The sequence below is a fragment of the Tyto alba genome, unplaced genomic scaffold (assembly GCF_018691265.1).
Source record: "Tyto alba isolate M040663 unplaced genomic scaffold, T.alba_DEE_v4.0 Super-Scaffold_1, whole genome shotgun sequence".
NCBI classification, from domain to species: Eukaryota; Metazoa; Chordata; class Aves; order Strigiformes; family Tytonidae; genus Tyto; species Tyto alba.
Genome location: NW_024881261.1, coordinates 24,806,888 through 24,828,629, shown reverse-complemented (window position 1 = coordinate 24,828,629; position 21,742 = coordinate 24,806,888). Strand labels below are relative to the sequence as shown.

Here is a 21,742-nt window from a genome sequence, read left to right as displayed (position 1 = left end):
GATAGAGGATGTATAAAGGCTTGCCCAAATGCAAATAATATAATCCCCATGAAAGAAATGATAGTTGCATATCACTACAAATGTACATGAAGTGAAACAAACCCAGAATGTGATCTTGTACAATAAAAGCCTGCCCTGTTTTATTTCTGGATCAACTTAAGCTGGAGCCTACTTGGCCAAATTTTATTTTAGAGCAAATACTAAAGATTGATGCAGAAGTCAATTATTTTCGCTTAGGTACAATCCAGTCAATCTCACAGAATACAACAACAACAAGGAAATGAAAACAGAATAAAAAGCCCAAACTCGAGAAATTTGGCAAGAATTATCAGTCCTGTGAAAGGCAGGAAGGTATATGCACAACAAGCAAATTAAGACCCTTGTTCATTTTCAGGAACCCCTTTTGTACATTTAGACACACTGCAAGTAAAAATTAGGTTGCCTATGTGAAAAAACATCAACAACCTTGTTATAAAATAATCTTTAATAAAGCACACTCTATGTAAACAAAATGAAGACTTCATGTAAACTATTTTGTCTTTAGTATGACATGCTTCTAGAAAATAAAACAGGTTAAGCTGTTTTTATCTTAAAAGTGAATTAAGCAAAATGAAGCAGTATCAACTCGGCAATTTTGCAAATCAACAGTTTCACCGTTTGATAAATATTTAGAACTAAACTTTTTTTCCATTTATAACAGTCCAACAAGTTTCTATCACAGTCAAAACTTGCAACTTTCCTATCAAAAAAAAAGGAAAAAAATCTTACCAGGCTTTAAAAACCAGAACAGATACAGATGCATATACTGTGGTTTTAAAAACATTTCTATTTAGATGACCAATGACGCACAGAAATCTACACCTTAAATTTTTGTTCAACATGGTCAGACTAGAGAAATCAAGCATTTTACAGCACACTTTCTTCTCACAAAACTTAAAGTACTCTTGCTAAAAATCTTTTTTCCACATGGAAGATTATAGATTCCCGAAGAGATAGATAGGCCTTACACAAAGCTTTACAGAGTAAGAAATAACAGTATTATCATTTTATATTTGAACTATAGCTAAGTTTAAATGTAGTTAACAAAAAGTTGAAAAAAAAAAAAAGAAGAAAAACCACAAAATCCATGGTCAGAAAACAAATCAAACGAAACACAAATAAAAGAATTTATTTTCCCTTGCAAGTTACAGGATGACCACACAGACTCAATCTGTAAAGATTAGATTAGTTCAAGACACAAGAATGCATCACAATCTGAACAAACAAATGCATTTCACTTACCGAAAAAGAAGCAAATTCTATACCACAAACTACATTTTCACCACACTGCTGACAAAGCAGAAGTTGTGTAGTGACTTAAGGCTGCATTCTTTCCAGCCTGTCAAGTGTCTAGATACATACAACGTAATGTGAGCAGTCAACTGCTTACACACAGTTCTTGAGACCTTCCCCTTTTGTGATTCTAACTATCATATTCTGAAAATTACTTGCTCAGTTACATTTTTATTATTTTAATCTAAAAACTGTTCTGGTTACTGTTATAAAAGAGACAAGTACCAGTAACTGGTTCACAGAATTCAAAATAGAGCAGTTTAGATGCATTACCCATGTAACAAATTAAGACTTAACGTTCAGAGTACAAAGTTTATCTTCCAATAACTTTGAGAACATGACAATCTAGATAATGCTACTGGCAAAAAATATTTTAAATTATTATAATCTTGCTCTTTTCAAGTTTAGAATAATAACTGGGGTTTTGTTGTATCCCATCTTTTCAGGCCAGTTAGAGCAACTTATTCTCAGTAGACTACAAGTAAACAGAAGGAGCGAAGTACAAAAATGGTCAGTCAATTACAATATAGGAGGTAGAAATGAAGAAAATCCCAAGGAAAAAAGTGAATAACTGATTTTGAAGGCTATTTGTGTGAAGACAGATTTTTGGGCTCTCTAATCCAGATGAGGCTATGGCTGCCCCATTTAAGGGCATTCAGCCTCTATCCTGCAAAAGGAAATGAGCCTATGAGTTTTACCTGCCTTTCTACACCTAGGGAAAAACAGCCACAAGCAGTTCTCTCACTACCTTTCACTCAGTTTGCATGTCACTCTCACTACAGAGCCAGACTTTCTCAGTCACCTCTTGGTTCTTCATTCTGTTGGAAATTGAGACAGTCTGAACCCCAGTTAGTTAAGGGAGCCTCTGTCCAGAAAACAAAGGGAAAACACTGTGGAAAGGTACTGAAGGACTCACTGTGTGTTGACGAAGTGGGCAGTTTGTTAGCTACAGCAGAAGCTAAAGCTTGTCTCTGGACCATGTACAGTTGCAGCCTACACCTGTTATATGAACACATCTGCAAAGAGTAAAGGCTTAAGAATAGCAGCAGATAAGCTTAAAGTTAAGGATACCACCAGGTCATGATGCAAGTTTTCACAGAAGTCCTAATGATTCAGACAACCTGATATGCTTCCAGATTCTTCCAGAAGGATAAGAGGGACAATCTGGAAAAATCAGTAGGGTGTTAAGCAGCACATGGTACAGTAATAGAGCACAGATCCAGAGAGACAGAGCATATCCATATCCAGACCTTCTGTGGAATCCCCTGGTTTCACAGCTGTACAAACTCAACCAGAATGTTTGTTGAGAGTGTTTTGTAAGACACCATAGAGTAAAATACAAAGAAAAAGCCCAGAATACTTACCAGTTGTGCCCAAGTAAGAGTTCCCCATCTGCTTTTGCAAGAAGAGATCCTAATTCTATAACAGGGCCAATTTCTACTTAAGTAAGCTTAAGGTTCACTCTGCAGTTCCAGAAATATGCAGTACTTCTCACTGCCTTTCCTAAAAGGTTGCAGAAGGCACACAATGGAACAGCTGTTGTGTTCTGCTCCAGTGATGGCTACATTTCAACGGTGGATTAAGTGGTCCAGAACCACCCTTACCTAACTCACAAGCGTATAGTGAAGCCCGTTTATGAAGTTATACAATGATGAGACATACTAAGTATCTGTATGAACTCTAGTGTAGTCATGCTGGGTAGAACACTATGAGACACAGAAGTTGAAAACTCTACAGTTAAAAATTATTGTCTTTGTCCTGCTGTTATACTGCAATGTGTTATTATTTGCATTTTAATGTTTTTGCATACACCTTCAGGGCAGGAATCCTATTATTGTAACTATCTCCACTGTCATGTAATTCTACAGTGTTTTAAAAGCCTTAAGTAATAGTGAAAACTAACCACAGACAACATACCCTAACTCCTTATCCTCCCTCTAAATTACAGTAGACAGTTCGATTCTGTAGTACTGAGGACACTCAGCTGAGAAGTTTCTTTAAAAATTTTGTCTGGAGTTTCATTGCAGCTTAAAGATTTTGGGAATAACAAATTCATACTTAAACATGAATGCCTGAAGCTTTCTAACAGGTCAGAAAACTCAGCAAAATAAAGCAGCAAGTACATATATAGCCATGAGCATCTATGCTTTCTTTGGTAACGATTTCCACTAAAGAAGTGATGAACTTGAAGGCAAAAACCAAAACAGATTGCTTCTATGTGACAATTCTTCAGCTAAAACAGTTTTTTAGCTAAAAGATCATATAAGTTAAAAATATTAGAATGTAGAGAATGCCTTGGACTAACACCTTCTTCGCTATAATCACAAATAATTGCCTCCTTTTACACTAATGAGCAAGGCAAAATGTAAAGTAATTTAGACAATTCATTCAGGGTAATAGCTTTGTGAGCTAATATTACTGCTGAGAGATCCATTCTCAATTTCCTTGAGTACAACGGCAGAGCAGCGGTAAGTTTTTCACTTCAGGGAGCTTTTCTATATTAGGTAAATATAAACAGATATCACATTATCTATTGATAAAAACAACAACACAAGTTAAATAAAGTTTCATGTGTTACAATTTCTTTTAACAGCCATTAGCTCCCTGGATCACAAATGTAAAAAGAACACTTCACTTACTGAAATCAATGAGAAATCTTCCAAATCCTTGCCTTTGGTATTGAGGCATGATCATTATGCAGGAAACATTGTACTTCTGCTGGCAAAGCTTTTCCTGTGGGAAGGAGAAACAGATCAAGTACGTCCAAGCACTGCTGAAGTGGGCAATTGCCTGCACCTGCCACTGTCCTTGTAAAATATTCCAGTAAGGTGAACAGATGCATGGGGTCAGTACCAAAGTCAAATAATTCCATGTTAAAATTTCATTATAAGAATGAAGTATCAGACATACCCTTTAAAACACTTTTTAAAATTAGTTAACTACTCAGCATCTTAAGAATGAAATACATTGTCTAAACAGCATCATGAAGTTTCAGTGCTGTAAAGGAGGAAGACGGAAAGAAGAGGGAAATATTTTCATGCTTCACTGACCATTCTGTCAAGGACGTAAAAGTGGAAAATAATATCCATACAAATGGTGAAACTGTATTTTTGGCAATTGCTACACTAAGTGCCTGCTGGTTTCCATCTTTATTTTGTCTTCTCTGAATGAATATGGGGTTAAGGTGGAGGGGGAGAACCCCCTACCCATAGAACTAAGAAGTTACACTTGAAGCATAGTAACTTTTTCAAAGCTGGGTGCTTCTCACCTGAATCCAAATCAAGGCAGAATGGTCAGAAGCCAGAGCTCTTTCAGACAGAATTAAGTAATATAACATACAGACTATGGAGGCAAATATTACACTGATTGTCTAAGACAACAGAAGGAAAAATCTAAATTAGGAAGCTGTTCTAACAATAAAAGGTTGTAAGTTCTTTCGTGTTTATTGATCAAAATGAAGAGCCCTGAAGTCTTGTTACCTCTAAAAGATTACACACCAAAACCCCGCCCCCAAAAACCAGTACTAGGTAGTTCTGAGGGAGACTGAATAAATCAACCTAAAATATCCAGGTCAGCATAGCTGACAAGAAGTTGTGGCAATTACATTTATAGTTTAAGACATCACCTATCACTTCAGCCTCCTCACAAAAGACACCAGACCAGTGATGACACTAACAGGATCACAGGCCAGTATGTTGGCTTCCAAACATCTCTTCAGCTGTGAAAGCCATATTTTGCAAGATGTCTTAGTTTCGACTGTATGGTGAAGTATTTTCTTTGTATAGGCTTCCCAAAATCTCAAGACTGCAACTAGTACAAAGTTCATATCCTGGCAATGTATTTGTAATCAGGGAAGAAAAGACAGAACATTGGTGCCAGCAAGAGCATACACACATACTTTTTTTTTTTTTTTTTTTTTTCTCTCCAAGTTGGGGGAAGCAGGGGACATGACAACACATGCAATTCAGTAAATAATTTGAGATGAAGTTTTTTTCATAAATTTTGGTAGCTAAAACATTTGTGATCATCATATGCGACAAACAAACTGGCCAAAAGCCACAGGGGTGAAGCAAGAGAAGAAAACGCATCCTTGCTGAAAGAAGCAACAAACATCAAGAGAAACTCACCTTAACACCTGCAATATCTTAAAATAAATCTAGAAAATACTTGCCTATATCAGAGTTGACATGTTTGTATGCCACAAGAACTTCTGACTGACATAAGAGACAGTGCAAATTGTGCCTACACATCTCACTGTTACTTTAATCCCAGCAAGGCGCACATCTTGGAATGAATTGGTCAGACGCCCAAGAGATCACTGTATAATATGCAGGTACTTTGACAAGATTTTTAGACTTCTTCAAAATAGTATCTTCATACAAATCACTTCTTAAAGAAAGAAAATTATATAGGTGATAGGAGGTGGTGATACTAGGGGCAAGAAGAACTGAACTTCTGAGTAATGGTACCAATTCATCACATTTCTTACAGAAAAATTATGGACAATACTGGAAGCTTTTACTCTTGCAAGCATATCTAATTATACTTCACCAATACTTTTGGTCATTTTTGTCAAGACAGTCCACATAAGTATTATTTTTGTCTATAGCAGCCATCTATTGATTTAACATTCAAAGCAAAAAACACAATCAACATACACATCCAGTCTAAGGAAGGCATCCACCATAACGTTAGGCAATGCATTCTCACATCCAGTGCAATGAGTAACTGCATTAGATCAGACTGTACACAAGAGATGAACACAGCTGGCCATTTATGTCTAAAATAGCCAGCCTGAACTGCTAGCAGTAAAAACATGAAAACACATCAACTTCTCAAATACCTACCACTTCTAGAAGCTAGGTTATGTATACTATTGCAAAAATGGTAGGGGGAGGAAAAAGATTTATTTCTCAACTGAAACCACAACACATTCTAGAACAAAAAAACCAAACAACCCCCCCTTTCAATGCAAGTGGCTGAAAGCACATATAATTTCTCAGTTTGTATCAGTCTAAGACAAGAAAGTACAAGTGTATTTCAGACAATGCACATTATATTTGAGATTTGCAGATAAGATTTCAAGCTTCTGAATTGTTTTTCTTTGCTGTTGGCACAGGTATTAAGGAAAGTGGAAAATAACAAATGTTAACCCCCCCCAACACTATTTTTTTTTTTTACCTTTGAGAAATATCCAACTAAATGGCAGCCTTTCTCATCATTTTTTGTAAGGACATAGAAGAGGAATGGTTCAACATCATAATACAAGGTTTTGTGGTCCAAAAAGAGCTTAGCTAACAAACAAAGATTCTGACAATAAATTTTGCTCACATTTCCATCAACCTAGAAAGCAAGACAGATGCAGTTATTTCCAATGCCATAAACATGTTAAGACAAAACAACTTAGTGAATCAATCATGTCCCTAGAAGAAAATGTGAACAATATGGTGTTACAGCAAAAAACCTCAACACATTAAGGTCAGAAGAGAAATGCCCCAGAGTCTTGTTAAATAAGAGTTCTCCAGTTAGTACTAATTACTTCACATTTGTAAGTATCCTCTAAGTATCTGGATTTATTAAACAAAGTAACTTCACGTTGTTCCAAGTTAGACTTACCTCTTTCACTTCATTCCTGGAATGAAAATGACTATGACTGGCAGACAACAAAAACATACTAGTTAGAAGAACACTAAACTGTGGTTTGTTAGAAGGCAGTGGTGTACAACAGTTAAAAAGAACAACAACAAAACAATGAAGTGTATTATGTTGAATCTTCAAGGTGTAAGGCCAATGAGTAAGTTGCCAATTATGTATCAATCACAGTAGTGTTTTTGATGAGTTAGACAAGACAAAATTTCTATGCCAGACTAAAACACTATGGAGTGAGAGAAGTAAATTTTCAGGCTAAGTACTACAATTAGTCTAGGTATGTTACGAGTGTAAAGAGTCAAGCTGTGACTCAGACAGCTACAGAAAAGCCAGACATAGATGCAGATTTCCTAGATTAATTAGTTACTCCCTGAAAGGAAGTCTCAAGTCAAAGGCAATAGCACTCTTGAAATAATCATCTTAATGGAAAGGTTTGCTTGTACTGATGTTCTTTGATAAAGTTGGTAGCTGTATTTCATTTACAGAGACAGTAAAATGGTATGGTACAACAGGCTGAAAAAGAAGCCATATTTTATTCTAGTTTGTTTTTAGTAAGAATCCTAGTTACAAATCTGAGTAAAATGCAACCTTTTGGATATATTTAGGGGCTTCAAGGTGACTTCAGTAGTATAGTTGAATTATCTGGATTAAGGAAAAAAACATTTAATGAACAACTACTGCTCCTAAAGGCATTAGAATAAACTTGCACACAGCACTCAATAACCTATCAAATACATTAAGATTTCATCCAACTCACTCCATTGTCCATATACTTTTAATTCCTTTTCACACTTACTTGCAACTGTGCAAATTAAATGCAAACATTAAGCAAGTAGAAATCATCACTGGGTAAATCATAAGCCTGAAACCCCATATTATGTAAACTCTCTTTGAGGAAGAACATTTGCACAAAACTTCTTCAATTCCAGGGAAACACAGCTTGTTCATGAGTATTAAATGTGAGAAGAGAAAAATAAAATGGGGGAAAAAAAAAAAGAGGGACTGTAAGTTCAAAAGCAAGCATCTGTCAAGTTTCTTGGCTATAACACAGTAGTAAACTATGTCAAAGTCTTCTCTCAAATCTGTCAATGTCATGCTCTGGGCAGATGCACATAAATCTTAAATGCCAAGCTCATTTCTATTTCTTTCAAAAACAGAAAGCATGAAGGAAGCCACAAACCCTTCATCTTGCCCAACAGAAAATGGGTGCACAGAATTCCTGAAAGTATCTACGACAACAGGCATCAACTGATGAATAAATTCTTACAGTTATCAGAATAACAACTGACATTAACCTTTGAAATAAAAACCCCACTTTATTTCAGAAGTTTTAACATAAATGCCTACCAAAGGACCTAAAATAGAGAAAATAAATAAAAGCAATGGAGAAGGAATTGGGACTTTGCTTTCACATGCACCTTGTTTTCCTTGTGGTTTTTGTGTCAATTCCCTGTCTCCCCCCTTCCTCAGAACTGTACTTTTTTTTTAATTTAAGAAGTTTTTGTTCACATGTTGGCAATAGCTAATGAAAATAAACTGGAAAGCAGGATTTGCCTATTGTATGTTGCACAGTTCTTAACACCTGCTAACAGAGAAAATGTAAGTTATTTTGGACTGACTAGGACAATTTTGTTTCTTGATGGGAAAAGAGCTAAGCCTGTTTACAACTTAAGTCTTTTGCTGTCAGATTTACAATCTTTATAAAAACTGTCCAAGTCAGGAAGGAAGACAGCTATTTTTTTAATAACACAAAACAAGTGAACCAAATATGAAGATTTTGTTCTAATTTAAGGACTTCAGGCCTGCATCTATCATTGCTTGAACAGACAATGGCAGAGACCAAGCACAACAGACATTTATACAATATGAAAACCTAAGTTTCAAGTAGAATCTATGATAGCTGCTATTCAAAAGAAGTTATCAATACACACATCTAAATACTGCTGTTAAGAAATAGCCTCAAAAGAAGTTCTCGTAACCCCAGCAGACTTTTCTGTTAATGCATTCAGTAACAACTCTTGAGAAACAGGAATGGGGAGGTTACTGCACAGATTTAATAACTGCAGGTATGCTACTTGAAACACAGAAAACTATTGTCCAGGATATTCTTAAAACCGCAAACTTTAAAAGAAGTCACCTCTCAAGAGAATAATTTAGATTATACAAGAGTATATATCCGCAAGCTCAACTTTGGACTTTCTAAATTAACGGCAGTGTGTTCTGGCCAAAGTTGCACTGAACCTCCATCACCCAACCAGGGTATTTCAAGGCAAGTTTCTCAAACACCCAATGAAACACAAAAGCACTTAGTAGCTACATTTGTATTTTTTAAAACAATACACAAAACACTGCTTTGCTTGCCTTTATACATTGGAAGCATCTATATTATGCTTAGTATTCTCCCTATACCCAAGATACTCAAATAACCAGAAGTGAATAGGTGCAAGGGATACTTTTGCTGAGAAGGGAAGGTCAATCCAGTCAAAGGGCTCCCATTGCAGTACCCATCTAAGATGCATGCTAGACAAGTATCTTGAGAGGTTGGCTAACGCATGCAGTACAAGTAAAGTAAGAGTAATCAGAGAACATGTATTTGTTTCTGCAGTATAAGAAGAATCTCCAAGGAAGTATTTAAGTATGTTACAGTTTTCACTAGTTCTATATCTGGTCTGTAATGTCTACAAACTGGTTACTTTCAGAAATTTAGATTTTTGATATACCTACCTCAAACACTGAAAGGTCATTTCTTCTGTAGATTTCATTGGCTGGAGGATGAAACCAGCCACATTTCTTTGAGTGCCTTAACAAAATGTTTTTACTTTTCATGTATTTAAGACAGAATTCACACAGGTAAAGCTTTGGTAATCTGTATGAAAATTAGAAAGATATTTTGTATTAAAAAATTCTTAAATTCTGTAAACAGAATAGTTACCACAAAGTAAAAGGCCCTCCCCATTTAAATATAAGGTACCATAAGTAAATGCTACTTACGTTTAAATAAATAATACCACATTAGAGAGAATGATTGAACATACACACATCAGCCATTAGAGAAGAAATGTAAGAAAAGTTCAGATTAAATCAAATCATAGTGAATTTAATTCAATACAGTTGGACTGTGGTCAGCTGTTTCATGGTCCAGCGTCCGGTAGATCCCAGTTACTTTCCTCTTCCCACATTCCACATAAGCTTTTGCTGTGGTCTCCAAAGTAGGCACACTGAAGATATACCTCAAATTTCACCCTTCTTCCAGTAAATGCAAAGGAGGCATACAGCAGAATACTGGGAATCTCCTTCCCTTTATTTTTCCTTACTAAATATGTGGGGGAGGCTAGAATATGATTTTTCTTTCCACTGCCTTCCAAATACTTGGGTGGGACAGCATACTGGAGCAGGATTGTACCCCCTTCACCTCTACCTAAACTATCATTTTACTTGAACACAAAAGCCCATCCAAACCATTTGCATACGGACAGAAAGTCTCTCACACATCTCCACAACACAGGCAACATAGATGATGCTACTCCTCTGGGAAGGATTTGGTTCGGACTACATACCAGTTACCCACATGCCCCATGTAAGACTAGTGACCTGTGGTCTACATATTAGAAACCACTCCTTTCAGTGAATTTTATGGCTATTTACCTTAATTTTTAAATTACAGAAGCAGTGTAAGACTGATGCAGAAACTAATTAGACTACGAAGTTTTAGAGCAGAGGACAAGCTCTATTGGCTCTGAAACTACCGGCAGATCCTGGGACCAAGTTGGGATAACAGCCATGGTGTACACTACTCTAGTATTCTAAGAAAGTTTATCCACAACTAGGAGAGTTTATCAACAACATAAAAAATAGTTTTAACTGTTTGTTCCATGATGCAATCCCTCTGCACTCAGCTGAGAACCATACTGCCTCCTACAGATGTCATCCCACTGTTGCATCTTACTAATAATTACCCATTATTATGTCTCTATGTGAGATTAATTTACTTGATGAAACAGCTAACTCTTTCACAATATGATATAAATGGAGGGAATAAAATAGTAACTGGAATAACATTAACAGTATAAAAGCAGTGGTAAAGTTAACAGAAATGCTCCCTACGCTTCTTTTTAGCCCTTGATTTTCATATTACCAATTCACCATATATCCCCCATTCCCACCACACGCAGATGACAGTATCTAAGAACAAGTGGGATGGAAAGAAAAGGCAGCATACAATAACACTATACAAAGGCATTTTGGAACAGACCACATAACTTGGTTGCTTGCTATAGTAGTAGAGCTTGATAAATACAGTTTTGAAAATCTCCATGTGTACCATAGATCATAAAACGTTTATTTCAGCACATGAAAAAATCAGCAGAGATCTTCTGAGCACGCATACTAGTTTATGCACTCTGTCTGACTCCAAGGTATGTCCTGGCAAAGAAGGCCAGAATTGAGACACTGTTGCCAGAAGTTGCTCACTTTGACTTTATTTATTTAACATGTTCAGATTTCTCCCTGATCTCTAGAAAAAGGAGGTTAACAAAGTCTAGATGACAAACCAGATTAATTGCTCTAAATGACGAGAAATTGGACATAGATGGTTGCAAGGGTTAAAAAAAACAAAAAACCAAAAACCAAACCCCCCACAAAACAAATATACCAAACCAAAAAACCCCCAAACAAATAAAACCATGCCAATACACACTGCAAGATTACATTTACATAGGACTAAGGCAAAAAAAAAAAAAAAAAAAAAAAAAAAAAAAAAATCATTCTTGCATATTTACTTTTAAAAGTTGTAAATTCTAAACAATTACAAAAGGGTAAGAATTATCACATTAGTAAAAATTCCAACAATGTAAGACAATCTTGACAACTCACACTACCTTGCATATTCCTGTGGGTAGGGCGAAGAATACCAGGTCTGAATCTCATATTTTCCAAACTCAATCACTGAAGGGTATCGCCCACTTGTTTCACCAGTGTTTTTACACCCAATTTTCTGTCAGGTATAATAAAGGCAAAATAATAGTTACAGAAAAAGTTAAAGCTTTGTATCATCCATTTCACCCAGTGAAAGCTGTGAGAAACCTGAAGCATTCAAATCAGTTGCTGAAGTTTTTCCAACCTGGACAGACAGAGGACAGAGTTGACAAACAGCCAAATACACACAGTGAGAATTTCTTTCAAGGTGCCAAACAACTAAACATGAATTTAGGTGAGCAATGCGTACAAGTAAGTGCATACAAATAGAAGGTGTATGGTCCAAGCAAGTAAGAGTCACAACTGCCTCAGTTCTCTTCTATCGCAGCACCTAGTGCGAGGACATCTCTACAGTTCTTCAAACTCAAAGCTGTCCTTTTGTCAAAACAATGAGGGAGAAAGCATCAGCAGAACCCTTGTAGAGTCCTTGGAATTTACCTCATAACAGTCAACAGTATACTAACACACACTACTCTTGGCTATCATACTGAAGTTAAGTTGATCAGAAAACGACTGCTAGACTCTAAAGGGCTGATGAAATACAAAAAAGGAAGAAAAGTGGGAAAAAAGAAAAGGAATGCCATGAATTCTAGAAATCTTAGCACCTAACATTTTTGGACTGCATATGAAAGAAAGAAAGGAAGAGGTGGGAACCACTTCCACAAGCAAATGGAAGTACATACTAATAATGAAGTTGAATCTTTAAACTTGGTTTGAGCTTGCCTGTTAACACATACTTGAATTAAGAGTGTAACAAGGTCAGTGTATTGACCCATAACAGGCAATATCAGTTCTTATGCACTAAACCTGAAAAAAACTAAGCGAAGTCCACTACTGAAAAAAGTACAAGACATACTCATTTATGAAGCAATTTTATAAAGCAGCAGTTGAAACATTACATGCACCTCACTTCTGACCCAGGTTCTCAGAAGACATTAGTTTCTCATTTCATAGACACAGAAAAGTAAAAGACTGTTTTGCTATAGGAAGATCCAGCTGCCATGTCCAGCTTCCTTGGCAAAAATACCCCACATCAAAACAACTGAGTCTCTCCAAGCTTTAGATTACCACTACATACTTTAAGTAAGAGCATTAACACCAGCTGGTATAAACAGTTTTAGTCAGATTCAGCTCAAATATTTTCACTGCTAGAAAAAGACTATAGTATTTAAACTTAAAGTGTGTTAAATAATTGGGTAAAATAAAGTTATGATCTCACTAAATCCAGTTTCCTACCGAACAGAATTTGCTGGGACAGACTTAACTTTTCACAATGGTTGCTTTATCTGCAGAGGAAAATCATCAGGCACATTCTTACCGACCAGTATCTTCTCAGTTCTAATCAGGATGTCAGCTATGTTTAATCTCTATGCTTTATCAGTGGTAGTTCTGTGTCCAAAATGCTCAAGTTTATCTCTCAAAAATCTAGCTTAAGTGTCACTTATCTGACCCATTTCAGTGTGATGCCTTGTCTCCTATCCGGGAGAATATAACTATATACAGTGTCGCCCAAATTAAATTCACAGCAAGCATCACATTAGATCAAAAAGAATATATTAAAAATTAAGGTGAATACAGATATGAAAATGAAAGTAGTTTTTATTTACAGAAATGACTACATTTTATGCAACATGATTCTTACCTCCAGGGAGAGTTCTCGAGCCTGCTTAAATACTTCCAAATCCTCCTGTGTAACAGTGTCCTTGCTTCCCACCAGAAATACATCCATATTTTCTTGTTTGATGCTTACTTTGATTTCAGTATCTGTTATTTAAAACCAGCAAAAAGTTTATTCACAGACATGAAAGTTACACTTGCCTTAGCAAAGTGATACTCCTAAAAAGGATTGTAGCAACTATGGCTGTTATGACTCCTCATTTTCACTAAATTTGGGATTACTAAGTAACAGAAACAAAACCTTCCCCCCTTCTTGTTTTGTAGTTTGCTGTTGCATGAGCTATTTTTGGTATTTGCTTGTCTGTCTGTATAAGCCTTTACAGTCCAGTTCCACTAAATTAGTCTTGAACCTCAAGGAATATATTCGCTAGAACTATGCTACCTGATAAATTCCAGTATACCCTACAAGGTAAAAAGAAAAATAAGAGGAAAAAAGTTGCCCTTGGAAGTTGGAGACCAATGCTAAGCTAAGTCTATATTCAAACAACATAAATATACTTTTTCTTAAATAAAATAATTATAAAAAACGTAGTTCACAGCAGTACAGATCAAGTGTTGTGGAGATTGTAGCAGGATGGAATTGTTCATGAAAAAGCAATGGAGCAGAGGGAAATGAATTGAAATGCCCACCATTATAAGCACTGACAGCACACAATCATGATGACAGCACTACTGCCAGAGAAAGGGCAGGGGAAGAACAAGGAAGCAGCATGAAAAGTGGCTATTCATGCGGTACTACACAGCCATAAGCAACATTATGAAGGCATTTGGGGCTCCTAGTGTCACTACAGATGCAAAAAATAATAAAAGGTGGTGTGGTATTAGTCAGAAAAAACATTTTGGAGATTTAGTCAGCATCAGATAAAGGGTCAAAGTTTTGTTGCTTTTGTATGAAAGTGAAGAACAAGAGAAATAGCTAAGACCTATGTGACAATATAAGAATTTTGGTTTTGGACGGGACGCAGGGTTGGTTGGCGCTTTGACCTTTGCTTACCATCATCCTGATCAGGTTTAATCCTTCCGTCTGCCAAGCTCCCCTTCCCTGGTGAGGGGGTCCCCATCTGAGGGGTCACTTTATACTTTAATCTGCCTAGATTCCTGTGCTTTTTAAGGAAAGTTGTTCTCTTGAGGTGAGCAACTGCTTTAAAAGCATGTCCTCTAGAACCACCCCATCCAGAGGTACAGGCATGAGAAAGAAACCTACTCCCAACCTCTTTCTTTCCATAGAAACAGCTACTAGATTTTGATGTGGAAGATAATTCAGGTTTACGACGCAAACGCTTGGGTGGTGCATAGCTTGGGTGTCCCTTTTTTCGAGACTGTCCCTGAGTGGTATAGATATGAGAGAGTCCATCAAAGAGTCCCTTTAGCTGACTGTTATTAGGAAGGCTACTAAAGGAGGGTACGCTTGACTGACTGGAAGAACTTTGGGGAGAGTTAGAAGAAGTGGAAGTGCTGGATTTTTGCGAACTGGGGCTCTGACCAGAGATGGGGGTTGGGGGTAGAAGTGAAGAAGGTGGAGGTTTTAGCTTTTGTGTGGTACCTGTAGCCAACACAAGAGAAGTGCATGACTGTTTCTGAGACACCTTTTTCCTTGGACGATAGTGCTTTGAAAAGTCTATTATTTCACCTCGTGATCTGCGACCATCGGGTGATGGTGTAAAGAACTTAGTAAGGCCATCAATGAGCCCTTTGGTTTTCTTGTTAACTTTAAGTGTAGAGGCAGATATGTAGGTGGAGGTGGTGGTGATTTTGGTGGTGGCACCAGGCCGAGTGGGGTCTGTAACAGGCAATCTGCTGCTTGAATCCTTCACAGATGCAGCATGACCAGATGAAGGTGTGGTACAGACTTTAGTCTTTTGACCCCTACCAGGTGACCCCCTTCCTGTGAATGCATTCACGGATCCTTCATCACTGGTTACAGACCTATGCAAAAATTTGGAAAATGAAAATCAGCATTAAAAATCTGTAACTACTGCCAAAGAGTACTACTGTTTATACAAGTTATTTATGCCACTGTACTTAAAAATCTTTAAAGAAATTTAGACATACACACTTTGGAAATACATTTCACATTATGACATAACATCCAGCTATTTTTTGCCCTTTTTCTTTTTTTTCTTGTTGTTTCCCCCCCTCCCCCTTTTCTTTAAAAGATAGTCCACAGTACATATGAGTAGAAGCAGCTGGGATAGCAAGATCTCCCAAGTATACAGTCTCCCCACCTACTTTTAGGCATGGCGAAGGTGTGCTGCTTTGGAGAAAAACATCAGTGCACTGTGTCTGAGTACAGTAACTGATCCATCACCATAGAGTTCAGTGTACACACAAAGGAGATGCACATATTCAGTGTTAGTAAATGACCACATATCAAAACACTTAACTCAGACTACATTTGCTTAAACTGTAGAGAAAGTCTGTAAGTCCTTTAAATCAATACAGCCAGTTTTCAAGAAACTGCTGGTTTTTCCCATATTGTCATTGGATTATGTATGTCAACACTAGTAAAAATTACCACCAAAGACCTAACAGCAAAATGAGGTAGTTTATGAAGAGCATTACAACAAAATCAAAGAAACAGACTGTTTTCTTTAGAAATTGTAACAATAGTAAAACCAAAAAATAGCAAAGGAAAGGAAAAAGCAAAACTGTAAGACCAAGTGGTGTTTGTAGAAAAGCCATAAACCCACCAGGCTTAACATGGAAGGTGTTAAGAAGGAAGAGCAGTGTATGTTATTTAATGCTGAGAAGAAAAAGGGCACACAGAAAGCCCGTATCTGTGACACCAGAAATACAGGTTTAGCTGGTCATTAATGACTGAAGAGAGGAGTAACACTGAATGATATGCTGAAGAGTAGTATATTGTAAGTATACAGAAACAAGCCATTTAAAAATATTTGTAGTAAAAGAAATAGGTATCAGGAGGCATGACTGAATTGCAAATCCAAAGCTATACAGTTGCATCAAATGCTTCCATTCCTTTTTCCATCCTGCTCTTTGAAGTTAGCTTATTTACTTTTTAGCACAAAGTTGTCTTCCATGGATTTTGCCTTCTTAATTGAGATGCTGAAGTAATTAATGCCATCAAGTTACTTCTAATTAGAGATTGAACAGCCTGGGGCTACCATCTGGTTTACTGAACTCCAAGGGCCCACTAGTGTAAGAACTAGCCTCTTTTCCACTCACACATCCTTAAATTTGGTTAGCTCCTAAGAGGCAACAAAACCAAAAACTTTTAAGTCTTTTTAATCCTTTGGTGCCATAAGCTTATGTCCATCACAAGATCTATTCTCACTACCAGATGTAGTAATCACCATCAATGCTAGAGGCCAAACACACACCTGGTTTTAGTTAATCCTACACAGTAATTTGTCTGTGAAGGGCTTCCTACAGATGGTCAACAGGCAAAAAATTATTCCAGTGGTACTGGACAGATTTTCTGTGTATAGACAAGAAGAACTAAGTGGCATTGGCTAACCTTCCTGTATTTCATGTGACTGTGCACTTTAATGTACAATACTGTCATCTTCTGTACCCCATGATCACTTTTAAATAGGACTCCATGAGGAAGAGTTTCTTCTCTTATTCCATCTCCTAACCACTACTTTTCCAAACAAGATTACTTTGTTTTATATATATATATATATATATATTAGACATTGAAGTAATAGATATGTATCCACAGTATTGCAAACATTTATTATACAAAGAACCCCCCCAGTACTACTCTAACATGCTGATGAGGCTGATGTGCTACAAAGTAAAGAACGTCTTTACAAAAATATTCACAGTCATCATCCAATGCTAAGAGAACTTCTGCATCCTCTAGTATGACATTTACTTTAAAATTTGTAACTCTGAATCCCATTAACAAAACCCTCACAACTTTCCAACCTCTGTTTTACATGTATGAGGAAGGAGGAGAAGCAGAATTACTCAGACAGACATTCCTGCTAAATCCACTGTGGGAACCCAAATCGGGAACATGTTTTAAGAGAAGTAATACAGTAATACTGTATTAGAACCCTAACCTCCAGTTGAAGGCTTAGGAGTTTTCTAAGGGGTAAAACCAAAGGTGAAGCTAGAGCCAGAGGTATAGCTAGAGATGTATTTTTATTATGGACACACAGTGGTACGTAGGAATTTCAGTTAAAACACTGGAAGTTGTATGGCTATTTCAATGACCTTAAAATTCCTAAATTTAGTCAGGAGGAGAACGGAGAAGTAAAAGAATGTTTTACCCACTCTTCCTTTAACAACATGCTTTCATGAGCCACTACAACTACACCTTTTACTTTCATGTGCTGCCACTCTTCATCCTTGTCCTGTACTGCTTTCCCAGAGCAACATACACCAAACTTAAGGACAAGGACCAAAAAGATCCTGGCAGAGAGAGAAGGGAAAGCAAATATAGCAAGCTGCACAGCACTAAGTATATCAACTTACCTAGTGTGCTGTACTCTAGTACTGTGATTATATTTTTTCTCCTTCTATTTTTATACGTTGGTTCCACTGGCTCCAGAAACCCTTATTTTGCAAAATGCAGAGTTTTACAGCAGCTACCATGCAACTCTGAGGAATACTAGACAGGTGTTTTGACTATAGAGAAAAATGGTTGGGTAACAGCCGCATGACAGAATGAGGAGTAGAGCTGGAAAGCTTTTCAGTTGCTGAGTTGACATGGCCAAACAGATAGCTAAATAGGAGAAGAAAGGTGTATGTGGATAGGAACATGTGATGGAGGGCAACATGCTACTGGAGTTAACACAGAATCTGTTCTTGTTTAACACTCAGTGTAATGTCAACTCAGCATTTGAATGTTACTTAAGCAACCCTCCAACCAAGCCTTAAGATGTTCAACTACAGTGTTCCCTGGAAAGATAGACGCCAAAAGAATTACAGCACTCTCTTCTCTTAGATAAACACATTCCTGAGAAACAAGAAGAATTGCAACCTCTTTCTCTAGTAGCCAGTGGCAGCTTAACAGCAGAATTTACGTCATAATTTTTTCCAGAGTACCACTGAAACCAGAACTTCTGTAGTACTTGCAAAGTTTTCTTTTTGGAATGGGTTTTGTGAGCTGATATTAACTAATGAAGTAATTTTTATAAAAGTTTTTAACACATCTTTGAGCACAACAGTTTCCTAACATTGGATGTAAGTAACTCACTATTACCCACTTAGTTTCTGTATGTACTTCAATTATTTGAAGTTACACTCAAAAGGTAACTGTGGCATATCTTATCATACAGATTTTTGTTTGCATCTGCTGTAAGTACAAGTTTTATTAAAATAATTATGGGATCTAAAAGTTAGTTACAGGAATTTTTTTCATCACCTTCTGACATGACACAAAAAGCACCCACTGTAATTAAGAAGTTATTGTCCATTGGGCTGAAAGGCATATACTAGAATACTCATCACCTACTTTCCCCAGCTTGAAATAGTTAAAAGCTGTAGTTGCATCCGCATCAACTCATCTGACTACATTCTCAGAAACAAAAAAAATGAAAAATTCAAGAGAAACCTACAACATTCGTTGCTTTAGTTTATTTTTCGGACGTCCAATAGGTTTTGCATATCGTCGCCTTATTTGGGCAGCTTTCTCATGAAGTAGCTTTCTCCCTTTCTTCTTTGGTCTACAGACCTGGCAAATCCACATTCCTACATAAAGGAAAAAAAGCTTAGTTGTATACAGTCTAATTTGTACCGTAGGTGTCTACCAAGATACATGCCAAGTACACAAGATCAGAAAATTATCTTATTAACCAGACATAGGCAAGGGGAAATGGACAGAGAAAAGTGATTCACTTCTACTCATACTTTGAAAGATTTGAAAGCAAAGTGCTCATGAAGGGTGGAAAAAAAAGAGGTAACAACGATCGCAGAAAAGACTGTGAGCAAATAGGTTCTTAGAAGAGTTTCTGTTCTAGTATGTCCCTCCTTATACCACCTACACAAAATTAAGACGGGGGAAAAAAAAAACAAAAAAACAAAACCCAAAACAACAAACTACATGTGCATTAGAAAGCAGTCTAGGCTAGAGTGTGCTAAAGAAAATACCAGATCACACCTAGGTATGTTTAATATACAACCACTTGAATTCTACATCCCTTAACATTAGATGACCATATCTGAACACTTATTATAGATAAGGCTGGGGATTTGGGAGGAAAAAGAAAGCTGGAAAAAGTCTTCAGTGGAACTTTAAGATTAAATAGGGAAAGACATAAAGATGTGAAAGCAGAAGTATGAGGTACTATATATCAGAAATACAGAGATTAGAGGACCTGAGGACACAGGTATTTTGTTTGTCTGTTTTTAAAACTACTCTTACATGAAGAAGCAGGCTCTTTCCCCTGCTCTCCAGATTTCTCTGTCAGTATATATACTCCAAACATTTTAACAGCCTTCGTAACACTTCATCTTCAATAAACTGGCCAACAACTCAATGCACAGTGAATTCATCTGGTCAAATAACCACAGACTTTTACTATTTTCCTGAGACCAAAAAAATCTCAAATAAAGAAAAATAAAATTGGTTTTGACATGACCGAAATCATACTGTTTACTGATGCAAAAATAATTAGCATTCTCAAGAGCTCTTGGTCACTTAATATGAGAAAAGACTGTGAACTAAAGTATTTTCATTGAAACGATTTTTATTATCACCTTTTGGCATTCGGGAAAGTGGTGGGTCACAGCACTCCATGTGGAACCCTCTATCACAGGAGTCGCAAAAAAGCATGTTATCCTGAAGGGGGGGGGGGGGGGGGTGGGGGGGGAAGGGGCGGGAAGGAAGAGGAAGAGGAAAAAAAACTTAATACAGCATTGCTTGAAGTTGTACATCAGTGATTTGTATTTGCACATGTGCAAAGCATAGAGCTACAGTAAACAAAGAAACATCAGATAACATTCAACAGTCTAACTTACTGCATTTTTGCCTTGGATCCTACATGCACTGCATGTCTTGCATTCAATACACTGCCATCTTAAGGCCTTCACATTTGTTGTTAACTCAGGACAGAACTTCAAACATGATGGATGTCCTAAAAAAACCAAAGTATTTAAAGCTTGAGATTTAAGATTGGTAAGACTGATTCTTAAGTTCAACAGGATGTATCCAGCACCACTGGAACCCTGGAAGCACCAGCTGTTTTCAGAACTTTGCAACACATTAATTCATCTACTTCATACAAAGATACATAACAACTGCCGTAAAATTCATTTATGAAGAGAAGTAGAAAGTTGACTTCTACTGTAACTGACACCAGGTGAATGGTCTACACAAGCCCCTGAAATTGAATTTTTATTTTCACCAGGTTATTTCCATAGCATATTAAACTGCCATTGGTTGTGAAACAAGTATTTTTATAGACTTGACCCCACTCCCCTTTCACAACAGTGGAACATAAACAGAGGAAATCTTTGGATAAAACATGTTAGTTATTTATCTAAATATACTAAGTATCTATCAGAGAAACTTAATATTTAGACTATATGCATTTTTCATTCCAACTCATTATTTAATTATACATACAAAGAACAATTTCAGAACAGCAAAATGGAAATCAAATGAAGAAGGCAATTGGCAGAAGATAAGCTTATTGCAAAGGAAGATTTAAAACAGGGAGGGGTAAGAGTAGCTGAACTACTACCTCCCATGAAACAGTATTGTATTCCCTGGCAGGACCATCCTCTTTTCATAATAGCCTAGAAGGCCTACATGGCTTTTCCAATTAATATAAAACACTAGACAAGTGAACACATACACCACCTTAGGCAATACTGGCAGTGATTTTTCATGTCAACAATCTCAGTAGAGTTTACCCTTAATCTAGAAAAGATAAAGGCTCTGCTAAATAGGAAGGGATAAACCTTCCCAGGGAAACACTTTTTGCCAGTATCATACTCAGCGATTATCAAGAACATCAACCCACAAGTTGTCAGAGAGACAAGAATCCCTGATGCCATGCTGCACTTAGAGATGGCTGCAGTGATGTGATGTGCATGAAGGATGCTTTCTTTTCACTGTCAGAGTTGGGATACGTGCTTTCTTGCAGGTAATAGTCTAGTCATGGTGATTCATACTTTCTCCATATGCCGTTTC

General features: G+C 36.9%; 1 protein-coding gene across 9 annotated transcripts in view; it reads right to left on the bottom strand.

Annotated features, from left to right (window-relative positions):
• KAT6B (lysine acetyltransferase 6B) overlaps positions 1-21,742 on the bottom strand; it is a 120,213-nt gene that overhangs the window by 33,236 nt on the left and 65,235 nt on the right. For 7 of the 9 annotated variants that reach the window (XM_032982036.2, XM_032982035.2, XM_032982033.2 and 4 more), the window contains exons 4-12: positions 20,566-20,681; positions 20,305-20,386; positions 19,164-19,296; positions 14,627-15,558; positions 13,598-13,719; positions 11,859-11,974; positions 9,706-9,847; positions 6,514-6,675; positions 3,972-4,065 (exon numbers count right to left, since the gene is read on the bottom strand). In XM_032982036.2, the coding sequence (XP_032837927.1) occupies positions 3,972-4,065; positions 6,514-6,675; positions 9,706-9,847; positions 11,859-11,974; positions 13,598-13,719; positions 14,627-15,558; positions 19,164-19,296; positions 20,305-20,386; positions 20,566-20,681 (1,899 nt within the window). The remainder of the gene's footprint in view (positions 1-3,971; positions 4,066-6,513; positions 6,676-9,705; positions 9,848-11,858; positions 11,975-13,597; positions 13,720-14,626; positions 15,559-19,163; positions 19,297-20,304; positions 20,387-20,565; positions 20,682-21,742) is intronic. The other 2 variants (XM_042786408.1, XM_042786409.1) reach the window with 2 other exon arrangements.